The sequence below is a fragment of the Castor canadensis genome, chromosome 2, assembly GCF_047511655.1.
Source record: "Castor canadensis chromosome 2, mCasCan1.hap1v2, whole genome shotgun sequence".
NCBI lineage: Eukaryota > Metazoa > Chordata > Mammalia > Rodentia > Castoridae > Castor > Castor canadensis.
This window is the reverse complement of record NC_133387.1, coordinates 197,720,589-197,747,579: the sequence shown is the minus strand read 5'-3', so window position 1 is coordinate 197,747,579 and position 26,991 is coordinate 197,720,589. Positions and strand designations below refer to the sequence as shown.

Here is a 26,991-nt window from a genome sequence, read left to right as displayed (position 1 = left end):
TACCATTTCTCTCTCCAGATGCTCTTATTAAGAGACTGCTTAAGACCTAAATGCCTTCTTCCTTCATATCTTCAAGCTTTTGCTTTTGCTTACCTTGACCTAAATATCTTATCTCTTGTTCTTTGCCTTCCAGAATCCTATGTATTTGCCATATATAGCTGAAATGCCATCTCACATGAAACTTTGATGAAACCTAGCACAAGCTAAATACTGCTTTCTCTGCACTTCTTAGCACATTGCTGGCAGCTCTACCAGGTAGATGCACTTTGCTTTATACCACATTTAGTCACACATGCATCTGTCCCTCAGGTCAGACTGTGATTCCCTTCAGTTTGTGCATCTTTCTGACTACAACAGCATCTCTCACTGTGCTTTGCACATAGGCACAGCATTTTATAGGAGAAACAATCCAGGTCTTACAGTGCAGCGCCCTGTATACTAATCCCAGCTCTGTCATAGACCAGTTGTTGAACTTGGATCTTATTTAATCTTTCTACGACTCCATTTCTCCAGCAGAATGGGAAATAATAACATCTTCCCAGGGCTATGATAAGGATTAGACATAATGAATGTAAAATGTCTGGTAGACAGTAGGTCATTACTAAATGGTATCAATCAGAACTTTTGCTACAGTAATTACAGCAAGGAGTTGGTTGAATAAGAAAATAAAACTACCTGCTCTCCACAGTCACTAGCACACCATGGGAACCTTGACTTTGACTTGTGGAAGGCAAGGTCCGGACTGTTCGTGACCTACCTTGAACTCTTTCTCAATGTTGGCCAGAACTGCCAGCTCATTGCTAAGTTCTAAAGCTGTCATGACTGGGTCTTCACTAGACAATGACAGATAAGCTGGGCTTGCCAGGCCTTTGTAGGCATTAATCCTAGATCTGGAGTGGCTGAACGAGTCATGCTTTTGTTTTTGGTTGCATTCACTGCACTTGCAGAAGTAATCGTGAGGCCGTTCGATCCGAGCACCCTTGCGCAGGAGAGTGTGCACGATTTCATACTCTTGGCAGTGGGCAGCCAGAATGATGGGAGTCACATCGTGGGAGAACCGTGTCCCATCTTCATCATAAGCATAAAAATCATCTTGCTGGAGCTCTGACTGGCTAGGGCTTGTTGCTAACCTCTTGCCTTCAGCAAAAGCTGGATGGTTGAGAATTGCTTCTACAATCCGAACGTAACCTTTGCTAATAGCTAGAAGTAAGGCATCCCCAACCCGAGAGAGGTTTTCTTTCTTCAGAAGAATCTCTGTAATTTCCAGGTGCTCGTTGGCCACTGCCAACTGCAGTGCATTCTGCCCCATGTAATCCACACAGTTGACATTGAGGGAGGCACATTCTTCTAGCATTTTCCGCACCACGGGGATGTTGCCATACTCGGCTGCATCTAAAAAGCGTTCCTCCTCGATAGATAGGCTGGTTGAGCGATCATTAAACATGTATGCTGGTCCTCGATTAGCTAACCTTCTCCCCTTCTCACGAAGAACTGTCTGCCGCCGGTGAGTCAGTCTATTTTCAGTGCCCCGGCTGCAATAAAACAGAAAGATTGTGAACAAATTGTATTAAGAGCATTTTAGTGTGCCAAATGACCTGCCGTTCATCTAATGCAGCCCTCAAGAATATTAGATGTGTCTCTTCATCCCTAGACTTACTCTTTTATAGCATGAAGATGCATTCATTTGTTAATGGATTCCAAGAACGTCTCCTTTAAAAAGGAAAGCCAAGCAGATTTTAACCTTTCAGATTGGGGTGGAGACTCTGGTAATTTCCATGATTTTTCACATCAAGATTAATATATGCTTCTCTACCACAGATGGTAAAGACTTAGGAAAGATTAACTCTCTTACTTATAATCAGTTCACCAAAATGACCAAGAAAGTGAAGCTATTTTTAGAAAAGTAGATACAATGGCAAATGTGCTCAAGTCGTCGATACTTACTGAGTCACTCCTGTGCAATGGTCGAGCACAGTACTAGACCTAGAAAAAGCAATCGTGAAATATACTAGATACTTTTCAGCTCCTGAACTCTTCCAGTCTAAAGGGAGAAGTGAGCAAATCAGCATTACCCTGTTACCAAGTGATAAGCCTGCAGAGGGACAGCTAACCCATCTTTTGAGGGAAAATGACACGTCAAATATGGGAGCAGGAGTGGGAGGCAGGGAGGCAGGGAAACATGTTCTGCGAGTGACACAGGGTCTGGGTGTAGATGGGGAACTTCCTCCTTAGGAGGAATCATCTAGATATTGAGGGAGAGGCTTCACTAACAGGGACCATCAATGCTTGGACTGCCATCCTAAAAATCTTTGAAAACAATGTGATCAAGAAACCAGGCGGGTTTCTTGATAGAGACAATTCTTCTGTGATACAGACAGTTCTTCTGTGACAGAGACAGTTGTCAAAGAAGTGGCCAGCCTTGACTGCAGCCTTCAGCCTGTGATAAGAAATGAAATGAATATTCTTCCTCTGATCAAAATGCTACAATGGAGATTTTTTTGTCCCTTATTTGTTCATGACTTTGGGTTGTAAAGTCTTCTTGAGCTTGAAGGGTTCTCATCTGTATTAGAGGTTCAAACCTTACTACTATCACTAACTGGGAACCCAAAGAGGGCAAGTTCTTGCAGAATTGAGAAAGGACCAGGTTATGAAGGAGGCTGAAAAGAAGAATGGTCTGATAAATCAGTATTATTTCCTCTCTTTACAAATAGTCAAAAGATCATCCCTCTTTAAAAACCATTACAGACACAGAAGTCAATGGATCAAAGACTCATACGCCATCTTCCCACCCAATGTGGCCAGGTCTAGAGAATCTAGCAATCTTTCCTTCCAGACCTTACCTGTCATGGTACCACATCTCCCGGCAGTGTTGTCTAGGGCAGTGATCCCAACAATAGAAAAGAGCTTAGTGACAGATTATGGGTCACTAAGGAGCTTAAAGAGCAATATCACAAAGATTCTTCATAGAAGATTTTTCACCAGTGATCCTTTATCTATCAAAGTCCTTCAAAGCCAATCAAACTGCTGTTTCATTAAAGGAGCAACTTCTTAAATTAAAAAAATATGACATGAACAGCCAATAGCTAGTTATACAGTATGATAATCTTTAGATAACGTATATGTAACTTTTGTTTAAAAACAAAGAAGTGATGTCTATAGCTATTTTTTCTGGGCAGGTGTTATTTGGAGGGTTAGCTATTATCTTGGTTTTTTATTCTAATTTTAATTTTATCAAGGAAATGCATGTTAACACTGTAACATTGTTACAAAAAATAGTAGGCCTTGTCTCTCATTTTCTCCCATTTCCTGATCTCTAGAGGCAATAAATTTCAATTTAAGTAGTTTAGCTGATTATTTTATAATTTAAAGCCTTGTATTCATAAAGATTGGTTGTATTGCTATTTCTTTATTTTTCCAGTGTGACATTACCTATTGACTTGCCAAAATGAAAGCTGAGGGTTTACCTGCCTTTCACAACTCCCCCCCATAACTTCACCCCCTTCTCAACACATATCCACATAGGTGCACACAAACACACTTTGCAGTATGTTGTCATTTCAATATAGTTACATCAAGACTTTTTAAGATAACTACTTTCTGTTAAAATCATGACACTACAGATGGTAGTCCTAGCTAAAACAAATAGTATATGACAGAGTCTTTTCTGGTTCAGTTTTCCCATGACCAAATACCCAGAATTTAAAAATTACTTTTATTTACTTAATGTTCTCTTTCTATATATAACTAATTCAGTCAATTAATTGAAGGAGTCTCATCTCCTTCAATGTAAATCTTATTTGAATACATTCAACATGTTCCATGGTTTCTTTTCAATTTTAGCTTCTTTGAAGAACCTCTTCTGCACCAGTCTAAATTGCTAATCTAAACTTGATAAATTGATGGTGTCTTTGAATCTTCCTTTTACTTTTATTCCGAGGATTCTTTTTGCTTTGCTAGTGTTTTGGGTGCTTTGTTTTCTTTTATGTTCCTGTTCTTCTTTCTTGGTTTACTTCCTTTTTCTAGAATGGCACATCCTCTAGTAGCTGACTGAGAAAGCACACATGGGAGATTAATGTTTTTGAGACGATCCATGTCTAAAAATGGCTTTATCTTATCTCTAAACTTAATTGATAGTTTGGCTAGGTAAAGAATTCTAGGTTGACAGTAATTCTGAAAGCCATGCTCTGTTAGAGTCTCATTTTTGTATCTATAGTTGAGAAGTATGGTATGCTTTTAATTCTGGATACTCTGTCTCTAGTGACCTAAAACTATGTGATAGTTTGTTGGAGGGAGCCCTTTTACCTCCAGAGTGCTGGGCACTCATTAAAAACCCTTAATCTAAAAAAAAAATCTAGGAATAAACTTAACAAAGGATGTGAAAGACCTCTATAAGGAAAATTATAAACCATTGAAGAAAGAAACTTAAAGAGGGCTACAGAAAATAAGATCTCCCATGTACATGGGTTGATAGAATCAATATTGTGAAAATGCCTATATAACCAAAAGCAATCTACATGTTCAATGCAATTCTTATCAAAATTCCAATGACATCACAGAGATTGAAAAATCAACCTTAAAGTTCATTTGAAAGCACAAAATTCTGTGACTAGCCTAGGCAATACTGAGCAAAAAGAGTAAGACTGGAGGTATCACAATACCTAACTTCAAACTGTACCACAGAGCCATAGCAATAAAAACAGCATGGTACTGGCACAGAAACAGACATGAAGACCAGTGGAACAGAACAGAAGACACAGATATGAATCCATCCAGCTATGCCCACCTGATTTTTGACAAAGGCACCCAAAACACACAGTGAAGAAAAGACGGCCTCTTCAACAAATGTTGAGAAAACTGGATATCTGCATGCAGAAAACTGAAACTAGATCCATGTTTGTCACCCTGTACAAGTACCAACTCAAAGTGGGTTAAGGACCTTAATATCAGACCCAAAACCATGCAGCTAGTGCAGGAAAGAGCAGGGAATCCCCTGGAAGCAATAGACATAGGCAAGGTCTTCCTCAGTAGCTCTCCAGCAGTCCAGCAACTAAGAGAAAGGATGGACAAATGGGACTACATGAGATCAAAAAGCTTCTGCACAACAAAAGAAATGGTCTATCAATTGAAGAGGTAGCCCACAGAATGGGAGAAAATTTTGCCAGCTATACATCTGACAAGGGATTAATAACAGAATATACAGGAAGCTCAAAAAGCTAAACTCCCTAAAAATCAATGACCTAATGAAAAAATGGACAACTGAACTGAACAGAGTCCAAATGACTAAAAACACATGAAAAAATGATCACCATCTCTGGGCAAAAAGAAATGCAAATCAAAACCACACTAAGATTCCACCTCACCCCTGTTAGAATGGCTACCATCAAGAACACCAACAACAAATGTTGGCGAGGATGTGGGATAAAGGAACCCTCATACACTGTTGGTGAATCTAAACTAGTACAGCCACTATGGAAAACAGTATGGAGGTTCCTCAAAAAACTAAAAACAGAACTGCCTTGTGATGCAGAAATTAGGAATATACCCAAAGGAATGTGAGTCAGGTTACAATAAAGGCACCTGCACACCTGCATGACCTTGTTTATTGCAGTTCTATTCACAAGTGAAGCTACAGATACAGCAAAGGTGCCCCACTACTAATGAATGGTCTAAGAAAATGTGGTACTTGTATTCAATGAAATTTTATTCAGTCATAAAGAAGAATGAAATTTTGTTATTCTCAGGTAAATGAATGGAACTGGAGAACATCATCTTAAGTGAAGTTAGCCAGGCTCAGAACGCAAAAGCCACATTTTCTCTCATATGCAGAATATAGACTTAATACAAATACAGCAATATTATCAAAAACAGGTCACGCTAAGGAGTGATCACGTATGAGGGGGGAGGGTAAAAGAAGGAAGTTAAGGAGGTGAATATGGCTGATGGACTTCCTATATAAGAATGAATATAAAATTTTTAAACATATTGAAGCCACTATAAGAAGGGGACTAAGGTAGAAAGAAGAAAAATAGAGAAGATAACCAATCCGAATTAGTTATGATACAAATATATGTGGAAATGTCACAAGAAAAATCTCTGTGTAGGTATCTTAAACAAACAAAATTATCCTTTTATTTTGTTTTTACACAAAATCGGAGAACAGGAGGGTGGAATAGGTCCTGCTTGGGGGCGTTGGTAGCAGTGGGACGGGGAGGATGTGGAGAAAGGGTGAAGGAGGGTGAATATGGTGCCAATACTGTGCACACATGTATGTAAATGCAAAAGTGAGACCAGTGAAAGCTGTTCCAGGAATGGGGGAGGCGAAAACAAGCAAGAGCAGTGGAGGGGCGAATTCAACTAGGATATATTTGATACATTGTAAGAACTTTTGTAAATGCCACAATGTACCCCCACCCAGCCCAACAATATAAATAAATAAACAACTTTTAATCTATGGCAACAGTGGGAGTCTTTTCTGAAAAAGATTCTCACTCTGCTTCTCAGATCACTTTATTTCCTGCTTTCAGTGTTGTTTCTGAAGTGTCTTCTTTTTGGATGTTGGGCATTACATAATTGTCTCATTATTTCCTGTTATTTATCTTTTCTGCATTATATTCTAGAAGATATCTTCAACTTTATCCTCTAATATTATCTGTTGACTTTTTTCTGCTACTACATTTCAGAGGACTTACTCCTAAATTGCCTTTAAAAAATGCTCACTTGCTTTGTTCTCTGTAATTTTATATCAGTTTTTCTGAAATACTGTTTTTCACTTTTTAAAGAAGCACTCCTACCACTTTTCTAATGGAGTGGGGTTGTCTCTCGGGAGAACGAGACTGGACCTGATGACGGTCTTGAGTTGGAAGGAACTTTCTGGAAGGGCAGTGTTATTTCTGAGTTAACAGGACAGATGAGGCAAAAAAGACGAGAGGTCATCCAGGTGTGTTACAGGAGGAGCCATCCATCATCCTCCTTCTGAGAATCTTAGCCCTCTTCCCTTCTCTGTCACTTTTTTAGTCACCTCTCTTTCACTTCCTCTCTTCTATATTTGTTACGTCCACAGTGTCTGCTCTAGACAAGCTCAAAGCTTAGGGAGAGAAGAAGTGACAGTTGAATATGGACAATGCTTTAGAAAAGAAAAAAAATACAAAGTTAAGGGGAAATGAGCTAGGATCAGGGGATTGATTTAAAAATGCAATGAAAATACCGGTGAGAGCAAGAACTTGCAAGAAAAGTTGTCATATGACTAAAAATTTAAACAGACAAAGTGACATAAAACAATACCAAATACCAAAAGATCAAGAACCAACACTTTATTTTACACTTTTCCATTCATAAAAATGGGAGAAAAAATTATTCCAGCCTCTCTCAGAGGATTATTTTCAGTCAATTGAAGTTACAAATATGGGAAGGATTTAAATTCAGATCATTGAATTTAAAGGAATTTAAGGAATATGCACTTATAAGAACAAGAAGGTATACTGGGGCTTTATCATTTTTCAGTTCTTATTCCATTAGAAGACCTGTGAAAAAGTAATTGATGTAAGTGGATTTTGTCTTTTAAAAGAAAGAAAATGACTGGGTGTGGCTCAAGTGTTAGAGTACTTGCCCATCAAGCCTGAAGCCCTGAGTTCAATTCCCAGCACCACACAAAAAAATAAGGAACAGGAAAGAAAGAAAAATCCCAATTTTTAATCTGGTTTCCAAAGTTTTTCCACAATTTACCTTGAGTTGTAACATCTTTAATTCTAAAATTTAAAAATAGTGATTTATTATTTTAATGTCCATTTAAGAAACGGCAAGTTCTTTTCTGGCAAGCTACTCATTCTGAGGACAGGCCCCCTTTCCTTCCCAACCATTGTGCCTCTCACACCTGTGGTTTTCACACCCATGTCTCCTTTTCTGGTAGGAGCAGCACAGACATTTCTATAATTTTTTTCACTTGTAAAGCATCTCCTGCCTTAGATGCTATGCCACAAAGATTAATCAAATGCAGAGACGTAAATTTCATCTACATTTTTATTAAAAGGTCTGGATTTCTTTAACATTGCGTCTACAGAAAAACCATACATACGATGCCTACATGAGCATTTTTATTGCTTTGGAGAGAGGATAAATACATGCACAACGAAGTCAGATCCCATGGCATGGGCAGTGAGACACAGTGAGAGCTATTTGAATGTTGACAGAACAGAATGCATCAACCGCCACTCTGCTGCTCTTCTCTCTCTCAATCTAGAGAAGCAACAAAAGTGTTGCCTCATTCCCGACTTTCAAATATAAAAGCTGAATATGCAAACAATTTCTAAGTAACAAACATTTGAAACCTCTCAAGAAAGGTGATTGATGTTAGTAGACGATATTAACCTCTCTGAAAATACATAAAACTATATTGTAGAATTGCATGGTAACAGCAAACATAGCTTAAACAAACCACCTATTAAGAAGAGGACAACTCGGTCCATGGCACTGCGCCAAGAAAGCAGATATTTTCGTTTCACCTAAGGACAATTTGCAACGTGAGCTCTTCTATTTAAGAAAAATATTTTCCCCCATCAATTGAGTTACACTCAGCATGGTTAAAAGTTTAATCACCTACATTTTCATGTCTATACTTAAAAAATTTGTTTCATCGTAATATATACCAGTTCTAGGGAAAAGTATAAATTAGGTACTGCCCCCATGATACTCAAATATCGATTAGGTCATAAAAGTCAGGTTTTACATACCTCATTTCCCTGATTCTTTTCTCTAGCAAAATAGCGCCTGTTGCCCCAGACAGTGAGACATGGAATAATCCATCTCTACTGAGGATGCCAGCAGCACAAATTAGCTTCTGGGCAGAATAGACTGTGCCCTGGAGTCCAAAACATGTAGGGCAATTTTCTCTACTTCCTGTTCAGATATGATGCACTTTTACTGAGTGGCACTGCTCCCATACAAACTCCATATTAAGTACCCAGCTTAACTGTTGCTTTTGCTTTGAAATGCTTGCGAATATCTGAATTCAAGCACAGTTCCACCACAGCAGACATATTAGAGATGCACATAGCACTTGCTTCCATGCAGTATGACAGTCGTAAGGGCAGACTTTGTAGGTTCATCCTAGGAAAGTGGAAATACAGGAAACTCCAGAATTGATATTTTATTACAGGCACTATTATTTTTCCATGGGAAGAGTTAGACTTGGATATTGACAGATTAACAATCAACACAACTACCAAGTTTGCTGCTCACTTTGTCAGGATGAATGGTAGAAAAAAATTTATTCTAATTTCATAACATGGTTTATACCTTGTCCACTCAGTCTCTGCCCACGTACCCCAGGCCCTTTCTCTGGGATTGAGGAAGCAGTAAGTAAGCATCAGAGTGGTTTCCTTAGTCCCATTAGAGCAAGGGCTATTTTACGTTATTCACCACTGAATTCACCACAGACTGGCACATCACAGGCACTCAGGATATAATTGCCAAATGCACGAATCAGTTCTGTCAAAGGAATAAAGTTCACAGCCTTTTCCTCCTATTAACCTGACAGCAAATCATTACGACAAAAAAGGAACAAAACATAAAGGTTGAGCCACAGAGAGAGAGAGAGAGAGAGAGAGAGAGAGGGAGAGTGTGTGTGTGTGTGTGTGTGTGTGTGTGTGTGTAATATTTCATATTCATTTCAAGCAAGGAGGAAGCTCAAAGGGAACAAAGAGAGTTAAAAACCCTATTTTAATGGCTCCATGGAGATTTTCTTATTCATAAAAGCATAACTGATATTCTCCCACTTGCCCTGCTCTTTTGGCCTGTCTTTTGACATTGCAAAGAGCAGGACCACTCCTCTTCTCAATGCACTGTCGAATTCCTCTAACTTCCAGATGGTTTCCCAAATAGAAATTCTTCATTTTGATCCAATTAGTTTTGATTTTTCCCCATGAACTCCTCTCATTTCACCAAATCCTAACTTTTTGTTTGATCAGTCACGCTCCATCACAGCTGCCTTCTACTCCACAAGTGAAATTATAGCAGCCTGAGCCATTTGTCACTTTCATTGAGAGGCAGCAAAAGTGTGACCGAAAAATACCTGTGCACGTGACATATTTTTGGTTTGCTTTTTTAAAAATCATCCACTGACATCTTGTTTGAATAAATTAGAAACCAAACTGTGAGAGAATGCCCACGTGAGGAAACAGTGGCACAGCTATGGAAACTTGGCTTTTTCTAACAGCTGTGTCCATATGCCATCCTTCCTTGTTAACCTTCAGGATGTGACTTAATGCATTTCATGTGTCATATCTTCCTTCTTTGAAATGCTCTTGGTAGAGTTCTGGACACAGGCATTTAGTCTGATCTATTTTGATAAAGTACTCTTGGGAATATTAAAAAATTTATGTATAATACAAGAAAAATGTAGCCCAATTATCTCACCAAACAAAACAAGTTTAACTACTTTGCTTCTATTAGCAACAATTGTTTGGTCCCGTGGATTTCGAAAGGATGTTTTCCCATTTCACAAATAACCTCTCTGTACGACAGATTCCAGGCAGGAAAAAGAGAGCACACTTAAACCAGATAAAGTGGAGTTAAATGAAGGGACTCTAAGAGTGTGTGGGCAGCAGCGAGGGCATTCCGATATGGCACCCTGCAGTGACGACCTAGACAAAGTAGGCATAGGTCCGAAGAGACACAAGAGGGAGCAGTTTTATCAGAAACTAAGCAAGGTCTCTGTAAGGCAAGGGCCACTTGACAGAGGCTCTGACCTTTGGTAGATGGCAACAGCCCACCCTAGAGGAGAAAGCCAGAGGCAATGATCTCACTGTCCTGCCTTCTGATTTCCCATAGGTGCCTCCCACAGGCTAAACCCAGCCCCCAAACTGGGGACAATTGAGCCCATTGGTGCAGTCCACACACACAGGTCTGCACTGATGTTGTCCCTGCACAGAGAGGACAAGGGCCCAGGGGGGAGAGGGTAACAGAGAGGTCAAGTCAACAACACCCAGTAGAAGCTCTATAATGAGATTGACTTTGTCATGACTAACTCCTGCAGAAATTACTGATGAAAACATATGCACAGAGAGAGTGGTAAGTGCTTTTTTTAATTATGAGTCACTGATGTATCATCAGTGCTCACCTTTCCTTAGGTTTTTTTCCATTCTATAAACTATGTCAGGAATGACACCCACAAAATTCAAGTCCATTATTTAAAAAAATGAGCCTGTAACTAAGATTCGTCCATCTGAGTTTTAAATTGATGTTCACATGAGGTTTAGGATTAACAACTCAGATTGGATTCTGAGGATGAGAAGAAGGGTATTCTGAGCTCATTGAAACATTGGAAATGGCTCTGAAGTTGCCAGGCTGGAGGGGCATGGAGGTGCCTGCCTGTGATCCCAGCAATGCAGGAGGAGTAGGGAGGAGAATCACAGTCCAGGACAGCCTGGGCACAATGTGTAGGACCCTACCTACAAAACAGCTAAAGCAAAAAGGGCTGGGGGCAGGCTCAAGTGATAGACTGCCTGGGTAGCAGACACAAAGCCCTGAGTTCAAAACCCAATGCCACCAAGAAAGGGGAGGAAAAAAGGAAGGAAAGAAGGAAGGAAGGAAGAGACTGTGGTGGCACATATATAGGATGGAATGTTATGCAGCCCTAACAAGAATTAAACACTGTCATTTGTGGCAACATGGATGAGCCTGCAGGATATTATGCTAAATGAAATATGTCAGACACAGAGACAAATACCACATATTCTCACCAAAAATAGTTAATCTCATACAAATAGAGATTAGAAGAATAGTGGTTAGCAGCAGCTGGGAAGGTAGTGGGAAGGGGGAAGGAAGGACAGGTTGATTAATGGGTACAATATTACAGTTCAGAAAGTTCTGGTGTCCTATAGCACAGTAGGGTGACTATAGTTAATAATATTTTACTGTGTATTTAAAAATAGCTAGAAGAAAGAACTTTGAATGCTCTCACCATAAAGAAGTTATAAATGTTTGAGGGGATGGAAATGCTAATTACTCTGATTTGATCATTACACATTATACATATGTATTGAAACATCACCCTACAGTCCACAGTTACATACAATAATTATATGTCAGCTAAAAATAAAATAAGCATCTTAAGAAAATAACACTCTGATGTCAACATGGCCAAAGGGCATTTTCATGGCCTTGGAATTTATGTTTTAATCTTGAGCACACTCTGAGTGTTAGCCTTCCTGCCACTGTTTCCCATTTTTTATCTTCACCCTTGATTATATAGCACCCTTTCTCTTCTCATACACACATGCTCTTAAAACCTGAACTCGACTTTGTATTCCAGGGCCAGGCACAAAATATTTCACTAATTTAAAAATAAATAAGCAGTAGAAAGAAAATAGTGCAAAAAGAAAACTGAACCAAGACCACTCTGGTTTGTTATATTTTTAGGAGTATTAAAGAAAAAAATCCAGTACAGTTGGAATTTAATTTGTCTTCAATAGCCAAATGCTTAACAGCGATGCTATAGAAACTCCTTGTACCAGCAGAGAGTTCAATTTTAAAGCGAAGTACATCCTATGTTTTTCAGTATTTCAGCATCATTCAGGAGGCTGAGGAAGAGGAAGCTAGATTGCTCCATTGATGTGACCATCCAGCTTCACTTTCCGCAAAATTACTATCCATTTAGGATTTCTCTTACCAGAAGCTGTAATCTAATTAATAACACACCAGTTTTTAGGTCATAAGTCTGTGGGAGAAAAATAATTGTACATCTGAATACAAAAATGGTGATAAGGCTTTTTCCAATTTTTACCTATTCCTTTGATAGAACTAAGGTCTTCCAACAATCCGCAATGCTCTCTTAAATGGAATGGTGACCTTGAGACACAGGGCAACGCTTTTAAAAGCATCACAAATAGGAAAGATTGCCCAAGGACTTTCAGAAACAATCCACAATTCATACTTTTGTCCTTATACTACTTCTTGTGTCATAATGGTAGATGTTTTTATGCTTTGCTTTTATTTTCTCATTTTTGTCCACATTTTCATCAAGTACTCTAGATTAATAGCAGTCAAAAACATAGACTTGGGAGTAAACAACCAGACATGGATTCTGGCTCTAGCTTGGCCTCTTGTCAGTTCTCTGGCTTCCTATAAAATGAGGATTATAATATTCCCATATCACAGGGTTGGTGGCAATTTTCAATATTGTGTATTTGTTGGGGTTTTTTTTTATCATTTGGTTTGTTTGCTTGTTTTTGAGACTGGGTCTCACTCTGCAGCCCTAGCTGGTCTGGATCTCATGATCCTTTTGCTCTCACATCCTGAGTGCTGGGATGACAGGCTTGACCCATCATGCTTGGCTTGTCATGTTTTTATTTAGAAAGTTCCACATAGATCCCTAGCACAATACTAAGTCATTGTGTACAGTGAGTTCTTCCTACTAATAAGTGGTAAAGCGAGATTGTAAATTTGAACTTGCAGATGTCTTATTTCAGTTTTAAAAACCTACTTTTATTGTTGTAATATAGGCAGACTGAAGAGAACTACAACTTTAAAATTAGTCAACATCATTTACCTTCCCTCTCCACCTAAATATTGGAGTACTAATAAATTTGAGGACCTCTGTGTGCCTATTTAAATCACCCTTTTCCCCCAAATCCCAACAAGTAACCACTACCTGGATTTTATGTTAAACATTTTCTGTATTTTTTTAAACATTTTCATTTTTTGAAAAGAAGTAAGCACTTAGCAGAATAAGAAGGGGAATTCTGTTACACACTTGGAGGAAAACTCCTAAAATATGATAAGCTAGTTTGTGCCTTGCTGTGCGGATCCAGCTTACCTGAAAATTTCCATGGGTCCCTGCAAAATGACTGCAAGTGAGTCCTGGAAAATGCAAGCCAATGCAGAGCTGCTGTCTTTACAACCAGCAGGACATCTGGCCCTGCGTCTGTCTCTCCCTACTCCGTCCCCAAAGTGGTCACTGTACATCCCTCAGAAGGATAAACCCTCCATGGACAATTGCATACTGCATTGAGGAGCAAGGTTGCCTGCCATTTTTTTTTTTTTTTGTCTACCTTTTCCACCTAGGCAACATCAGGAATAAACCACAGGATTCTACTAAAGTCTACCTTGTGTGACTAGCCAGTCTCTGGAAAGCAACCGGCTATGTTGAGCTGAGGATGCAATATGACTTCTTCCTCTTGCAGCTATCTTCAATGCGCTTCTGTGGAAACGGAATTTTTCAAATGTACACAACTTCCCTAAACTAAGGGAAAACACAAACCCAGTTAAATTAGGAAGCCACCACTCTGGTCAACCATTACCATGAACATAAAACAAGGTTCTGGTTTTCCCTGGAGAAGTTATTCTTCTTTGATGGTAAAAAGAGGACCTGTTCAGTCCCTATAAAAACAACTCGAACCACTTTTTATTAAGTGCATCACATTGCTATGCTGGTGAATTTAAAATTGGGAACTTGCCGAAGGCTTTCATATTTCCTCCATCTGCTCCACTCTGCGAGTCTATTAATGGTGTCAGTCACTGCGTGAGTGGTAGCCACTTGGCTGTTCCGTGTGCGTGCCTGACACTTCTGCGTCACTTCCCCTTTACTCATCGAAGAAATAATGGTAGCACAGCAAAGTGGACATGCCAAGATGGCACTTAGCAACTGTCTCTTTCAACCTTGTCACTATGCAAGTACCTGCCTTGAATGTTCCTAGAAGAGGAAATGCACAAAAATTATTCTTAATTATACAGTTACTTTCTATATGAAGAAATGGGGCTCAAAGGAACTTGGCCAGTGTCAAACAGCTGTTTATAACTCTCAACTGTTGACTCATCTTCACCCAAGATGCTGTTACCCCAGATCAGTATTATTTCAAGGAAATAATAGGACTTTATTAAGAGAAGTTTCTTAGAATGAAGATCCAATTTAAGGGATAACACATGTATATTCCCATAGCTGCTGTTAAATCTATTCCCATTGAGATTGAAGCCAGATGAAAGTAGAATTGCCATAGGCCAAAAGGTTATTTGAGTGGCTATTCCTTAGCTGAAGCCCAGAGTACTGATGCAAACCAGAAGCACATCTTCTCCCGGGATCTTACAGTGGCGTCTGGCCAGCTCCTCAGCCATTTGCTTCCTGCCAGTTTGACTCAAAGAAAAACATTGTTGACCCTTTGGTCTTCTGTTTCCTTGCTTTTAAAGTAATCTCAAGGGCCCTTCCAGTTAATACAGTATTTGATTCTGTTTCTTTAATTATTAGTTTTGTTTTTTGAGGCAGGGCTTTGCGAAAATGACCAGGCAGCCTCCAACTTGTGATCCTCTTGCCTCAGCTTTCTGACTGCTCAAATGACAGGTGTGTATCATCCCACACTCCTGGTTTGTTTGTTTTTTTAAATAAATAGAATATTTACTAGCATTTTTAGCAGTTCTGAGAGCAGAGCCTAAGGTGAGTAACCTGCAGCCAGATGAGAACTTTGGTGAAGCATTCTACAAAATGATTCTCCAAAATCTTCTTCTCTGGGCTTGCTTTCCATATTAGTTAGTGGCACTCCAATTTTCTAGTTTCTCAGGAAAACACAAATCCTAGTGCATCCTCGACTTCATTCTGTCCTTCATACTTCCAACCATTTAATCAGAAAATCTTGCTTATGCTTTGTTTTGTGTTTGCTTGCTTCCTTTTGTTTCTTTCTGAGTTTTTTATTTTGTTTTCATTTGATTTGGTTTTTGTAATGCTGGGAGTCCAACTTGCCTTCCACAAGCTCAGCAAATGCCCTACCACCAAGCCACATCCCCAGTACTTGGAAATCCACTTGTACTCGGAAATCGTGAATTGTACTTCACGAGGTATTCAGAAGCTCTCAACCTAGTCCAGGTCATAGCGTCTAGATACTATATGACCTACCTGGCCAGGAAGAGTCCAACCCTGTCATGTTTCTCTTCATCTTCCCCACTCCCTCTCAGGCCCTTCGTCCTGGCCACACTGACCGTCTTCCTCTTCCTTTCTGTACTAAGCAATGCTCTTGCTTTTGTACTTCCACTACCCTCTGCCTGGTCACTCTGATGCTCCAATTCCTTCAGGAGGTCTTTATCTAAAAGTCACCTTCTCATTAAGACCTTCTGTAGATACTATTTAAAAGGAAAATCTCACATTCCAAGTCTCCATTCTCTATTTTATTTTTTTCATCTTGCCACTAACACTTGTACGTTTGCTTATTTACTGTTTGTCTCTCTCGTGAATGTTTGTCTCTCTCGTGAATGTAGGTTTTATGAAGGCACAGGTTCTCCCTGCCCTCCGCCATCAATGTGCGCTCAGTGCATAGAATACTACCTGCACCTGGCAGGGTCACAGGGAATTCCGTTGAATGGATGAAAGTGTACATATATCTGGATTACCTGCCCATAAGCAAATGTTAGCTACAAATACAGTGTCAAAATTATAATAGGGTTCTTTGAAAGAATACAAAAAATTATAAATCTCTATCAGGTTGATTAGAAATGAAAAGCAAATAAAATACAAATTACCTATACTAAAAATGAGAGAGGCAACATTACAGAGTCTACAGATATGAACAATAACAAAATTGTATGGACTAACTTAAGCCTACACATCTGACAACTTGCATTATTAAAAGATTCTTAGACATGACACAAGGAGCATGATCTGTGACTTATAAAAAAATTATAAACTGGGTACAATCAAAATGAAGAACATTTTGAAAGACATTGTTAAAGAGAATTAAGATAAAACACAGGTTGGAAGGAAACATTTGCAAATTACATGCCCGATAAAAGGCTGTTAGGTAAAATATACAAAGAACTCTCAAAGCACAAAAATAGTAATTTAATTTTAAAAGGACAAAGAAGAACTCAATAAAACAAAGAACTCAATTTAAAATGAGCAAAAATTTAACAGACAATTCTTCAAAGAACATATGGATGACAAATAAGCATAGAAGATGATTTTCGGTGTGATAAGCCACTAAAGAGACGGAAGTATGACCTCGATGAGATATTACTGTGTACTTGTTAGAATGGCTCCAGCTGAGAAGAGTGAGCACACCATGCTTTGGTGAGGACTGGAGACAACTGGAACTTTTTTCCCAGTCCTTTAGTGCCTGGAAAACTATCCCTAGTTCAATGGCACCCTCTTCTGTCAGTATGGCAAATTTCAGGGTCTTCAGTAGATCAACAAATGATCTGGATGTGGAGGATGGGTTGGGGGTCCTCCAGTTTTTTTAGTTGTCTGTTGTACTAGTCAGAGTTCTCCAGAGAAACAGAAGGACAGAGATTTATTATAAGGAAGTGGTTTTTGCAATTATGATGACTGAGAAGTCACACAATCTGCAAGCTGGAGAGTCAGAAAAACTGGTGATATAGTTCAAGTCTGAGTGCAATGGCCTGAGAACCAGGAGAACTGATGGTGTAAGTCCAAGGGCAAGAGCTGGAAAAGAGGTTGTCTCAGCACAGGCAGCCAGGCAAAGAGTTAAGTCATCTTCCTCTGTCTTTTTCTTCTATTTGGACCTCAGTGGGATGGATAAAGCCCACTCACATTGAGTGCAATTTGCTTTATCCAGTTCACCAATTCAAATGCTAATCTCTGTAAACACCCTCACAGACACACCTGAAAATAATACTCTGAACCAGAAACCTGGGCATCCACTAACCAGTCCAGTGGATACATAAAATGAACCATCACATCTATTGCCTTCCAGGACACAGAATTCTTCTTTTCCTCCTTTTCTTTTTCACTACCTAGTAGCCAAAAGATGCTTTTCATCTTATTTTGCCTTTCTCCCCCAGCTGTCACACATTTTGAAGAATGGATTTTTCAACCATGCACAAGTTCAAATCATTTTCCTACAGTTCATGCTCCAATCTACCAATTTTTTGTAGTCTTTTTGCAGAATTAGAGTCAACTTAGTCTTTCTGGAAGTGGTTTCAGAAGAACCTGAGGCTGTTCACTTGCTTTTTTCTTTCTTCCCTATGGTTTTTCTTGGTCTGTGTTGCCTCCCCCCAAAGCAGGTGATGGAGGGGAGCAGGAAGGTGAGAACTCCTGCAGGAGCATTTAATAATTCTTTTTTTTCTCCTTTTTCTCATTACACTCATTTTAATGTTAGGCCATTCTCTGTGTTGAAGTTATGCAAGGGTTATAGTTACTGTGATATTTTCCTCCTCCTTTCCTGTTCTGTATTGCTTCTAACATACACTAGAAGACAGAGCCATGTGCCAGGCACCAGTGGCTCATGCCCATCATTCTAGCTACTTGGGAGGTCGGGTTCAGAAAGAATGCAATTCAAGGCCAGCCCAGGCAAAAAATTTGTAAGACCACCATCTACAGAGAAAAATGGACTAGAGGTGTGGCTCAAGTGGTAGAGCACCTGCTTTGCAAGGGTGAAGCCCTGAGTTCAAACTTCAGTTCCACCAAAAAAAAAAAAAAAAAGAAAAAGAAAAAGACAGAACTATGTCTTTGTCATTGTCTTCAACTACCTAGAATTTTTTTGTTCATCTTTCTTGTGAAACATTTTAAATCGATAGCAGAAAAATAAAACATAGGTTGCACTAAACTTAGGAGGCTAACTTTGTGATGAAAATTATTTCAACCTTCACTAGAGAGTTAAAGCAGCAAAAAATCAACATTTTCCCTCAGGTTAGATAGGGGTTCATTTCACAGATAGTTATTATTGGCTGAAACTGAATAGAAAAAAATTGAAAACAGACTAAACCACTTCAGTGGTTCTGCATTTGAGACAAAAGAGTATCCAGTATCTACTGAAATATTCTGCTCTACTTACGATGATCACTTACGGCAGGCCCATGAAAATGAAATGCTTACATCTGCTCTATTACTGAGTAAAATGATTACGAATGGGTAGGGTGGTTCTGGATGCAGTTCTCTGCCTCTGTCCCTAACAATATTTAGGTAAAAAATATTTTCCTCTGTTGCTCCTTTCACTTCTGCATTCTGCTGTGGTTTTCAAATTATAATGGCTATCAACTTGAGGACATCTATCTAAGAGGAACAAGCGCAGTCCTTGCCTAAGTTATCACAGGCTTACTCAGAGACAGACAGCTGCCTGTGCCTGATTGGTTAGTCAGCGCTCCTCAATCTAAAATTAGCCTTTCATTCACACTGCTATCTATCCCCACCAGAGTTCTCCTTTACAAATTTAGGACTGAGGGTCCATGATAGCTACTCAGGTGAATTTGCCAACATAAAGAGAAACAGGGGCTTCAACCTCTATCAGGTCTTTTTTAGCTCTTAAATTGAAATGTATTTAAGTCACAAATGTAATTCCACTATCAACTGTTGTTCTACCATTCTTTTTTATTTCTGGTATTGCGGATTGAACACTAGGCAAGTGTTCTACCACCTGAACCACACCTCCAGCCCTTTTTGTTTGTTTGTTTGTTTTTGAGATAGGTTGCACAGGTACCTTTTGCCCATACTGATTCAAACTCAAGATCCTCTTGCCTGTAACTCCCGAGTAGCTGATATTACAAGCATAAGATGCCACACTTGACTTAATTCTACCAGTCTGCAAAAGTTTTGATATAAAGACTGGGTCTTTAATTTCAATATTACCCAATTCTTAAAACCCTGAGTAGTAGGTAATATGTGTTTTTGTAAAATTAAATGCATGATATTCATCTATAAAAAGTAGACAGCAAAATTTGATGCAATGATTACCTATGGTAACTATAGGTGGTTTTCTTATATTTTATCATGATTTATAAATTTCCTATAGCATGACTGGTAACACTTTTCAAATCATGCATTTTCCTTGACACAAAATGGCACAACACTGCATTCACTTTTCAATTATTTCTCAATTTCCATGCCTTTGAAATACATTTGAAACTATCAGTTCTCACTGCTTTACTTAAAACAGCCACTGCTTTAAGCAGGAATCTTAGAGGAATTGTTGAAGACATGAAATGTTTAAAAGTCTAGTACCTATTACATCAACCACTTATTTAGTGCAACCATGGAAGAAACAAAATGAAGGGAAACATTTCAGAGTATTATCATTTTGAAACAAGCATGGCATGTTGGTTAACACATCCCTTGCCTTGGAAAGGCAGTGTGGTTGCCATGGAATTCGGCTTGAATCTTAGCTTTGTGACTTACTATGCATGATCTTGAGCAAGTAATTGAATACCTCTTAGATTCAGTTTCACCACTTGTGAAAGAGAAACAAGAGTATCAATCTTGCAGGTTTCTTTTAACATGTGGGAAGTGTGTAATAGCCTCAAACAAAGATGGATTTTCAGAACGTAGTGATGAAATGAATAATAAGAAGACGGAGGGAAGAGACGAGGAGGACCCATTTCTGGCTTGGACAGACTGATAAGAGTCGAGAACTAATGAATGAGTATGAATTAGCCAGGTGAAAGTTTAGTAAGGTGAAGAGAATATTTTAGAAAGAGAAAATTCATGAATAAAAGCCTAATGGTAAGAGAGGACACCTTGTTCTTAGAACTCATGGTGGTTTAGGATGCCTTGGGAGTTAAGTGGAGCCATGAAGACTTTTGGGTTATGATGCAATATTTAAATTTTATCCTGGAGGTGATGTGTGTGCACTGGAAACTGTAAACTCAGATCTGGAGTTGAGAGGAACCAGAGTCAAGAAGAACAGTTAGGAGACAATGGCTAAACATCGTGGGTGACACAGTATGGCCTAAGGTGAGTAGCAGTACTGGGGACTGTGGAGTCCCCAGGAGGGGCAGCTACTTGCTTTTTATGCGCGGAGCTCTTTGTGCTGGCCGCCCTCCTTGCAGAGTGTTTATCACAGTACACGAATTGCACAGAACATAATCCAAGAGGACAAGGCCATGTCTTGTTTGCAGTCGCTCTCACAATTTCTGGCACGTGTCAGTGTTCGATAAATGTGCATTGACGAGAGAGTTGTAGATATGAGTCTCTCTCTCTCTCCCTGTCCCCCAGTCCCTTTTAACCATGACCGTCCAAGGTGATAATGATGAACTGATGGAAGTAATTGTTTCTTCTGGTGGAGAGAAGGCCACCATTACCCTTGTGGAAGCTTTCAGTGCCAATTTTCATGGAAAACTGTATGAGACACTGAATGTTAATTTTAAATATAGCATTTTTTACCTTTAGAAGCTTGTATATAAGCTTTTTTCTGAATTTTAAAAAAAATTTAATTTTTAAAAAAATTTTTTGAATTAAAACAAAAATAAATACTGGCTCAGAGTGTACCTCAAGTGGCAGAGCACCTGCCTAGCAAGTGCAAGGCCCTGAGTTCAAACCCCAGTATCTCTAAAAAAATGAAGAAAATTAAAATAAACTTTCCCTTCTCTTTTTTAAAGATCAACAAAAACAGTTGTTCTGTACGGAGTGGGCTCCTCAGGTGTCTCATTGCCAGCTTGTCTATTCCTTTGTATACATAAGTTCCAGGGTTTTCTGAATATCAAAAGATGATTTAATTCAATAGCCTGAACTCCCAAACTAGAAGGAATGCATTTTTAAAAATATAACTCATTAGTCATATTTCTAAAGAATACACTATTCACTTTATACACAAATCATGAATGGATAAAAAGGCTACAATTCAAAAGATATCTTTTAGTACGAGCTTATGCAGTATTTTATAAAGTATAGTACTGACACTGCAGCAACAAAGATGCTGACAGTAGAAGAGTTCTCTTAATTACAATTTTAGAAGTAAAAATAATTTCTTCTTTTGTTTGTCACTTATTGCAACATATTTACCTCCTCCTGGAATTTATACTTCCCCTGAAAATGCCAAATGGGATTTTCTCAGTTTTGCAAGGTTCTGCTAAATTACAGCCTCTAAGTCTTGGTTAAATAGGTTTTTACCCAGCCAAGATGCCCCACTACTTATGAATTGATTAAGAAAATGTGGTATTTATACACAAAGAAATTTCACGCAGCCACAAAGAAGAATGAAATTTTGTCATTTGCAAGTAAATGTATGGAACTGGAGAACATCATCTTAAACGAAGTTAGCTAGATTCAGGAGGTCAAAAATCGCACTGTCTCCCTCGTATGCAGATTATAGACCTAAAACAAATGCAGTGATATTATTGGACACAGGTGACACACTAAGGGGAGAATGTGAATGGGAGAAATAGGAAAAGGAAAGGAAACCTCAAACTTGAAAGTGTTTGATGTGCTCATTGTAGAGGAGGGAATAAAATAATCTTAAACTGACAGAGGCCACTATGGGAAGGTGACAGGAAGTAGTGAAGAAGTCTGGCAGAGATGAACCAATGTGGGTTGCAATACACAAGTGCATGGAAGCAATGCTAGGAATCTCTCTGTATAGCTATCATTATCTCAAACTAGCAAAAACGCTTTGTTTTTCTTATTATCTCTTATGTTTTCTCTTCAACAAAATTGGAGAAGAGGGCAAAACAGGTTCTGCCTGGAAGCAAGGGAGATGGGGAAGAGGGAGAGAAGGACAGAGGGAGAGATGGCCCAAACAGTGTATACAAATATGAATAAATGAATAAACAATTGAAAATAAATAAATTTTATAAAAGAAAAAATAAATAGGTTTTCACCAATTGCTTTCAAATTTAAAAAACACTTTTTTTTTTTTTTTTGTGGTACTGGGGCTTGAACTCAGGGCCTACACCTTGAGCCACACCACCAGCCCTTTTTTGTGAAGGGTTTTTTCAAGATAGGGTCATGCAAACTATTTGTCCCAGGGTGGCTTCGGACCATGATTCTCCTGATCTCTGCCTCTTGAGTAGCTAGGATTACAGGTGTGAGCCACCAACGCCTGACTGAAAAACAACACTTAAAGATTCTATATTTAATTATAATAGACACCTCTAGAACAATTAAAAAACAATGAGGCTAAGTTTTTTGCTTGATCATAATTATTTTAGACAGCATGTGTTTTATGTAATGTTGAAGGGAAACAAAGATTTCAAAGTCTTCATTTTTGATGATAGATTCTAATACCATGTTCAGTCAGGCATTCCATAACTATGGGGATATGTTTTGAAAAATGCATTCTTAGGTGATTTTGTCATGGTGTGAATATCATGGAATGCACTTAAACAAACCTGGATGGTAAGGGTCAATCATTGAACTTGGCCTCTTGATGCAATGAAGAGAGGGAGTAGACCTGAGACACAAGGCTGCAGCTAGCACAGCTTGGCATACTCTTTATAATAAACTTCTAATTAACTTTAATTTTGATTGATACATAATATTTGTACTTATTTATGAGATACAAAGTGACATTTTGATTCACACAGTCATCAACTCAGGGCAGTGAGTTATACATCACCTGAAACCTTCCATTGCTTCTTTATAGTGTCTACATCCTCCCTTTTATTTTGAGACATACAATCATTATTTATATTCACAGAGCTTATTCGTCCTACCTAACTATGACATTATAAGCTTTTATATAAGTAGAAGTACATTCTAAAGGGAACAATGAAAAGCATAGTAAATACATAAACCAGTAACATAGCAAATCGTTATCACTACCAAGTGTTCAGTGCTACACAGAATTACATATGCCATGGCTTTGCAGATTTCATAGGTAGTGCAGAAGGTTTGTTTACACCAGTTACCACAAGCACGTGAGTAACGGTGCTCATGACATGATGGTGGCCACATCAATAGAAGACAGGAATTTTCCAGTTCCCTTATGGTCTTACAGGACCACCATCACACATAGGTAATCCACCCTTGACCAAAATGTCATGCAACACCTGACTGCGTGACCTTAACGGGAGACTGTGCACATTCGTTTTAACGTGAGTGTGTATGTTATTCTTTTCACAGACATTTTGTCGCTTTATAAAACCAATGGCACATAATTTAAAATTTGCTAGTTAAATTATTTATTTTCTGAAAACATTTAAAATGAAATAAGTAAATCTTTGTAGTTCTTCCTCTTAAGGGTTTTGTTGGTTTTGCTTTGTTAGTTGTTTCAAATTCTTGATACTATAGCTTCTGGAATATGACAGGATACAAAATATTTTTAACTACCTGTCCATGTACCCATACCTTTAACTATGTTTATAGATATCTATATGAACAAATAGATCTGCTACATTTACATAATATTTATTATCATAAAGCATGTGTCAATGCTTCAGAAGGTAGCGAATGCAATATGATTTCATTAGGAAAGGTTTTGGTTACAAGTATCTTTAAAATGCAGAAAGTACCCTAGAGTGCTGTCCTCCATGAAGTGGGCCTGGCACGTGGCACACATTCAACACTCCAGAAGACCCTGCTTCCATCATCCTGTTATTACAAACTCATATGTAGCCTTTTCTCTCATCACAGAGGCCACATGGGTACGGGAGCATTGCCTTTGCCTATTAGAAAAAAGTCAAAATGCTTAGGAGTGGAGGCAGTAAGTAATTGTGTCAATACAAATTCGTTGTGTCAAGCAGAAATTTGACAGACTGAAAAGTTCTTCATGTTTTCTCCAAGGCTAAGTTCATCTAACAGTACATAGAAAGGAATAATTTATTTAAAAAAATATTACAGGCCACTTGGCTTCCAGAATTATAAGAAATATTAATGACTCTCCTAAAGCAATATATTTTGCAAAATTCCAGGTAATGAATGCACAGTCACATCAGCAAGCAGGAGTCTGAGTGAAGGACAGGTGTCATTTTCTGCCTTTTTACAGTGAATGGGCTGTGTTTCAATTGAAAACAAAGAGGAATAATAAATACATTTTCTAAGGAACTCTCATGTACTTTAAATACCAGACTTGATCAAAAGGTTAGAAAAAGCTTCAAACTTCACTAAAGGCTTAGAAGATCAGAAAGGATTAAGGGAGTTCACTGCCTGAAACATGCCATCAGTGCTGAGAGCAGGATAACGCACAGGCAGTCTATTCACCAGGAAGGATGGAGGGACGCAGAGGAAATGGACGTCTAGGCTGAAGAGCAGGGCGGCATCCTGGCGAGGAAAGCCCTGCCTTCAGAGTACTCCCCTAAGGGAATTGGTGGATGCTGCTGCTTCATTAAAGGAATTAAGTAGCCTGGATAAAAGAATGAGTGTGCGCTGAATGCTTTTTTTCTGTCCTTTAATGAGGTCTTCTGACGCACACAAATTTTAACATTTGTTTGTCTTAGTGTAGAATTATCTGAAGACAAGGTAAGCTAGTGCTAAAGCTGACACAGAATACATTGCTCTATAGAATCAGACAATCTCAGAATTAGAGAGACCCAGAAGACGTGTGTTATTGACTATGTACATGCAGGTGCAATTCTAAACATTATTTTCTACATGGCTCAATCCTGGTCAGCAAGATGGCAGAATAGGAGATCCCTTGCTCTATCTCCCAACAAGAGCAAGAATTTGGTGGCTATCCATAGACAGAAGTGCTGCTGGGAAGGCTTTGGGATCCACAGAGGAGGCTGCAAAAACCCTAGTAGATCCCAAGGCAAAAGGGAGGTTTTGAGAGGTCAGACCTATACCCAGGTGTCAATTTGCTGACTGTAATGCAAAGTCCTGATCAGAAATGGCCTCATCCACTGTGTACTACAGACTTGTTTGGGCTGGGTCTTGCCACCATCTGTCATGGAAAAGTCATGCTCGTCCATGCCTTGGATGGCAGGTCTATCAACCACAGTCCCAGAAGCGGACCCTGAAGTATTCCTATAACAATCTCCAGTCCTCTCAGCTGTAGTCTGAGAGTAGCTGTGTCCACAACTGGACCCACTGAGAGCCACAGTTATGCCTGGGGAAGCAGGAATATTTCCCTGAAAAAGCCCTGTAACTTGATTTTAGCCCCTATGAACTGTGGTCTGAGAGCACTTCTGCTCACCCAGGACCTGCTGGGAAGCACACTCCTATGTTCCCTAGGATGCTAGCTTGCAAATCTGGGTCCCTTAGTAGATCTTCAAATGGTTGTGGAATTTGGCTCCAGTACCACTCAGCTATGGTCCAGAGTCCTGCCCACCAAGGAACCCAGCAGGAAAACACATCCATCTATGTCCCAGACACAGACCTGTAAACTTCAGTCTCAGCAATGAACGCTGAAATAGTCTTGCGCTTCAGTTCCAACCTCGGTCAGGCATAGTTAAGGGCCCATCCTGCCTTCAGAAACCCACCTAGTGAGATAGCAGGAGTCCTTCCAGCAACCCAGAGGGAGCCATACCTGTCTGTACACCTGGTTAACAGGCCTGTTGTCTGTAGGCCCAGAAGCAGACCCTTATCCCAGCACTGGCCCTACTGACCAAGGTCCTCGAGGCATGCAAGTCTGTCCAGGGACCAGACAGGTGCCATGGGCCCACTCAAGCCCTTGGTGACAGGCCTGTCAGCTACAAAGACCACTGTAGATCAAACCAGCCGTCACATGACTAATTCTACCCCATACTCAACTGCAACACCAGAGGCATATTATCAGCCTGAATACCCACCAGAAAAATGTCTTTACTGGCCAAAACCAGTCTGAAGAAACTGGAAAAAGTGCTTATTCCTTCGAATATCCAGACACCAAAGTACAGCTACGTGAATAACAACAATACAGTAAAGCATTACACCACCAAAGGAAACTAACAAAGCTCTAATAACTGCAGAGAAATGGAGATCTGCAAATTGTCTGATAAAGAATTCAAAATAATCATGTTAAGGAAGCTCGCTGAAATGCCAAGCATTTGTCAATTAAAAAGTAAACTTAGGTGGACATGGTGTCACATTTCCACAATCCCAGCATTCAGGAATCGGAAGAAGCTCATGAGTTCAAAACTAGCCTAGACAAATAGTGAGTTCAGGCCAGCTTGGACTGCACAGGAAAATCCAGTCTCAAAAACAAGAGTCAAACAGGGAAGACAAGCACTGTATTCATGTAACACACAAAGAATTGTAAAAAGTCAAAGTCAAAGATGCAGGGAGTGGAAAACTGGTTGCCAGGGATTGAGGCATAGGCGACACTGGGGAGCAATCAAAGGGAGTAAGTCCTAACATGAATCTAATGCACAGCATGGCGACTATAGTTAACAATGACACAGCTAAGATCGTATTGTTTACTTGAAAGAGGATAA

At 39.3% G+C, this 26,991-nt stretch overlaps 1 protein-coding gene across 1 annotated transcript in view; it reads right to left on the bottom strand.

Annotated features, from left to right (window-relative positions):
• Trpc6 (transient receptor potential cation channel subfamily C member 6) overlaps positions 1-26,991 on the bottom strand; it is a 118,492-nt gene that overhangs the window by 46,597 nt on the left and 44,904 nt on the right. The window contains exon 2 of the mRNA XM_020161675.2: positions 758-1,532. Coding sequence (XP_020017264.1) covers positions 758-1,532 — 775 coding nt within the window. The remainder of the gene's footprint in view (positions 1-757; positions 1,533-26,991) is intronic.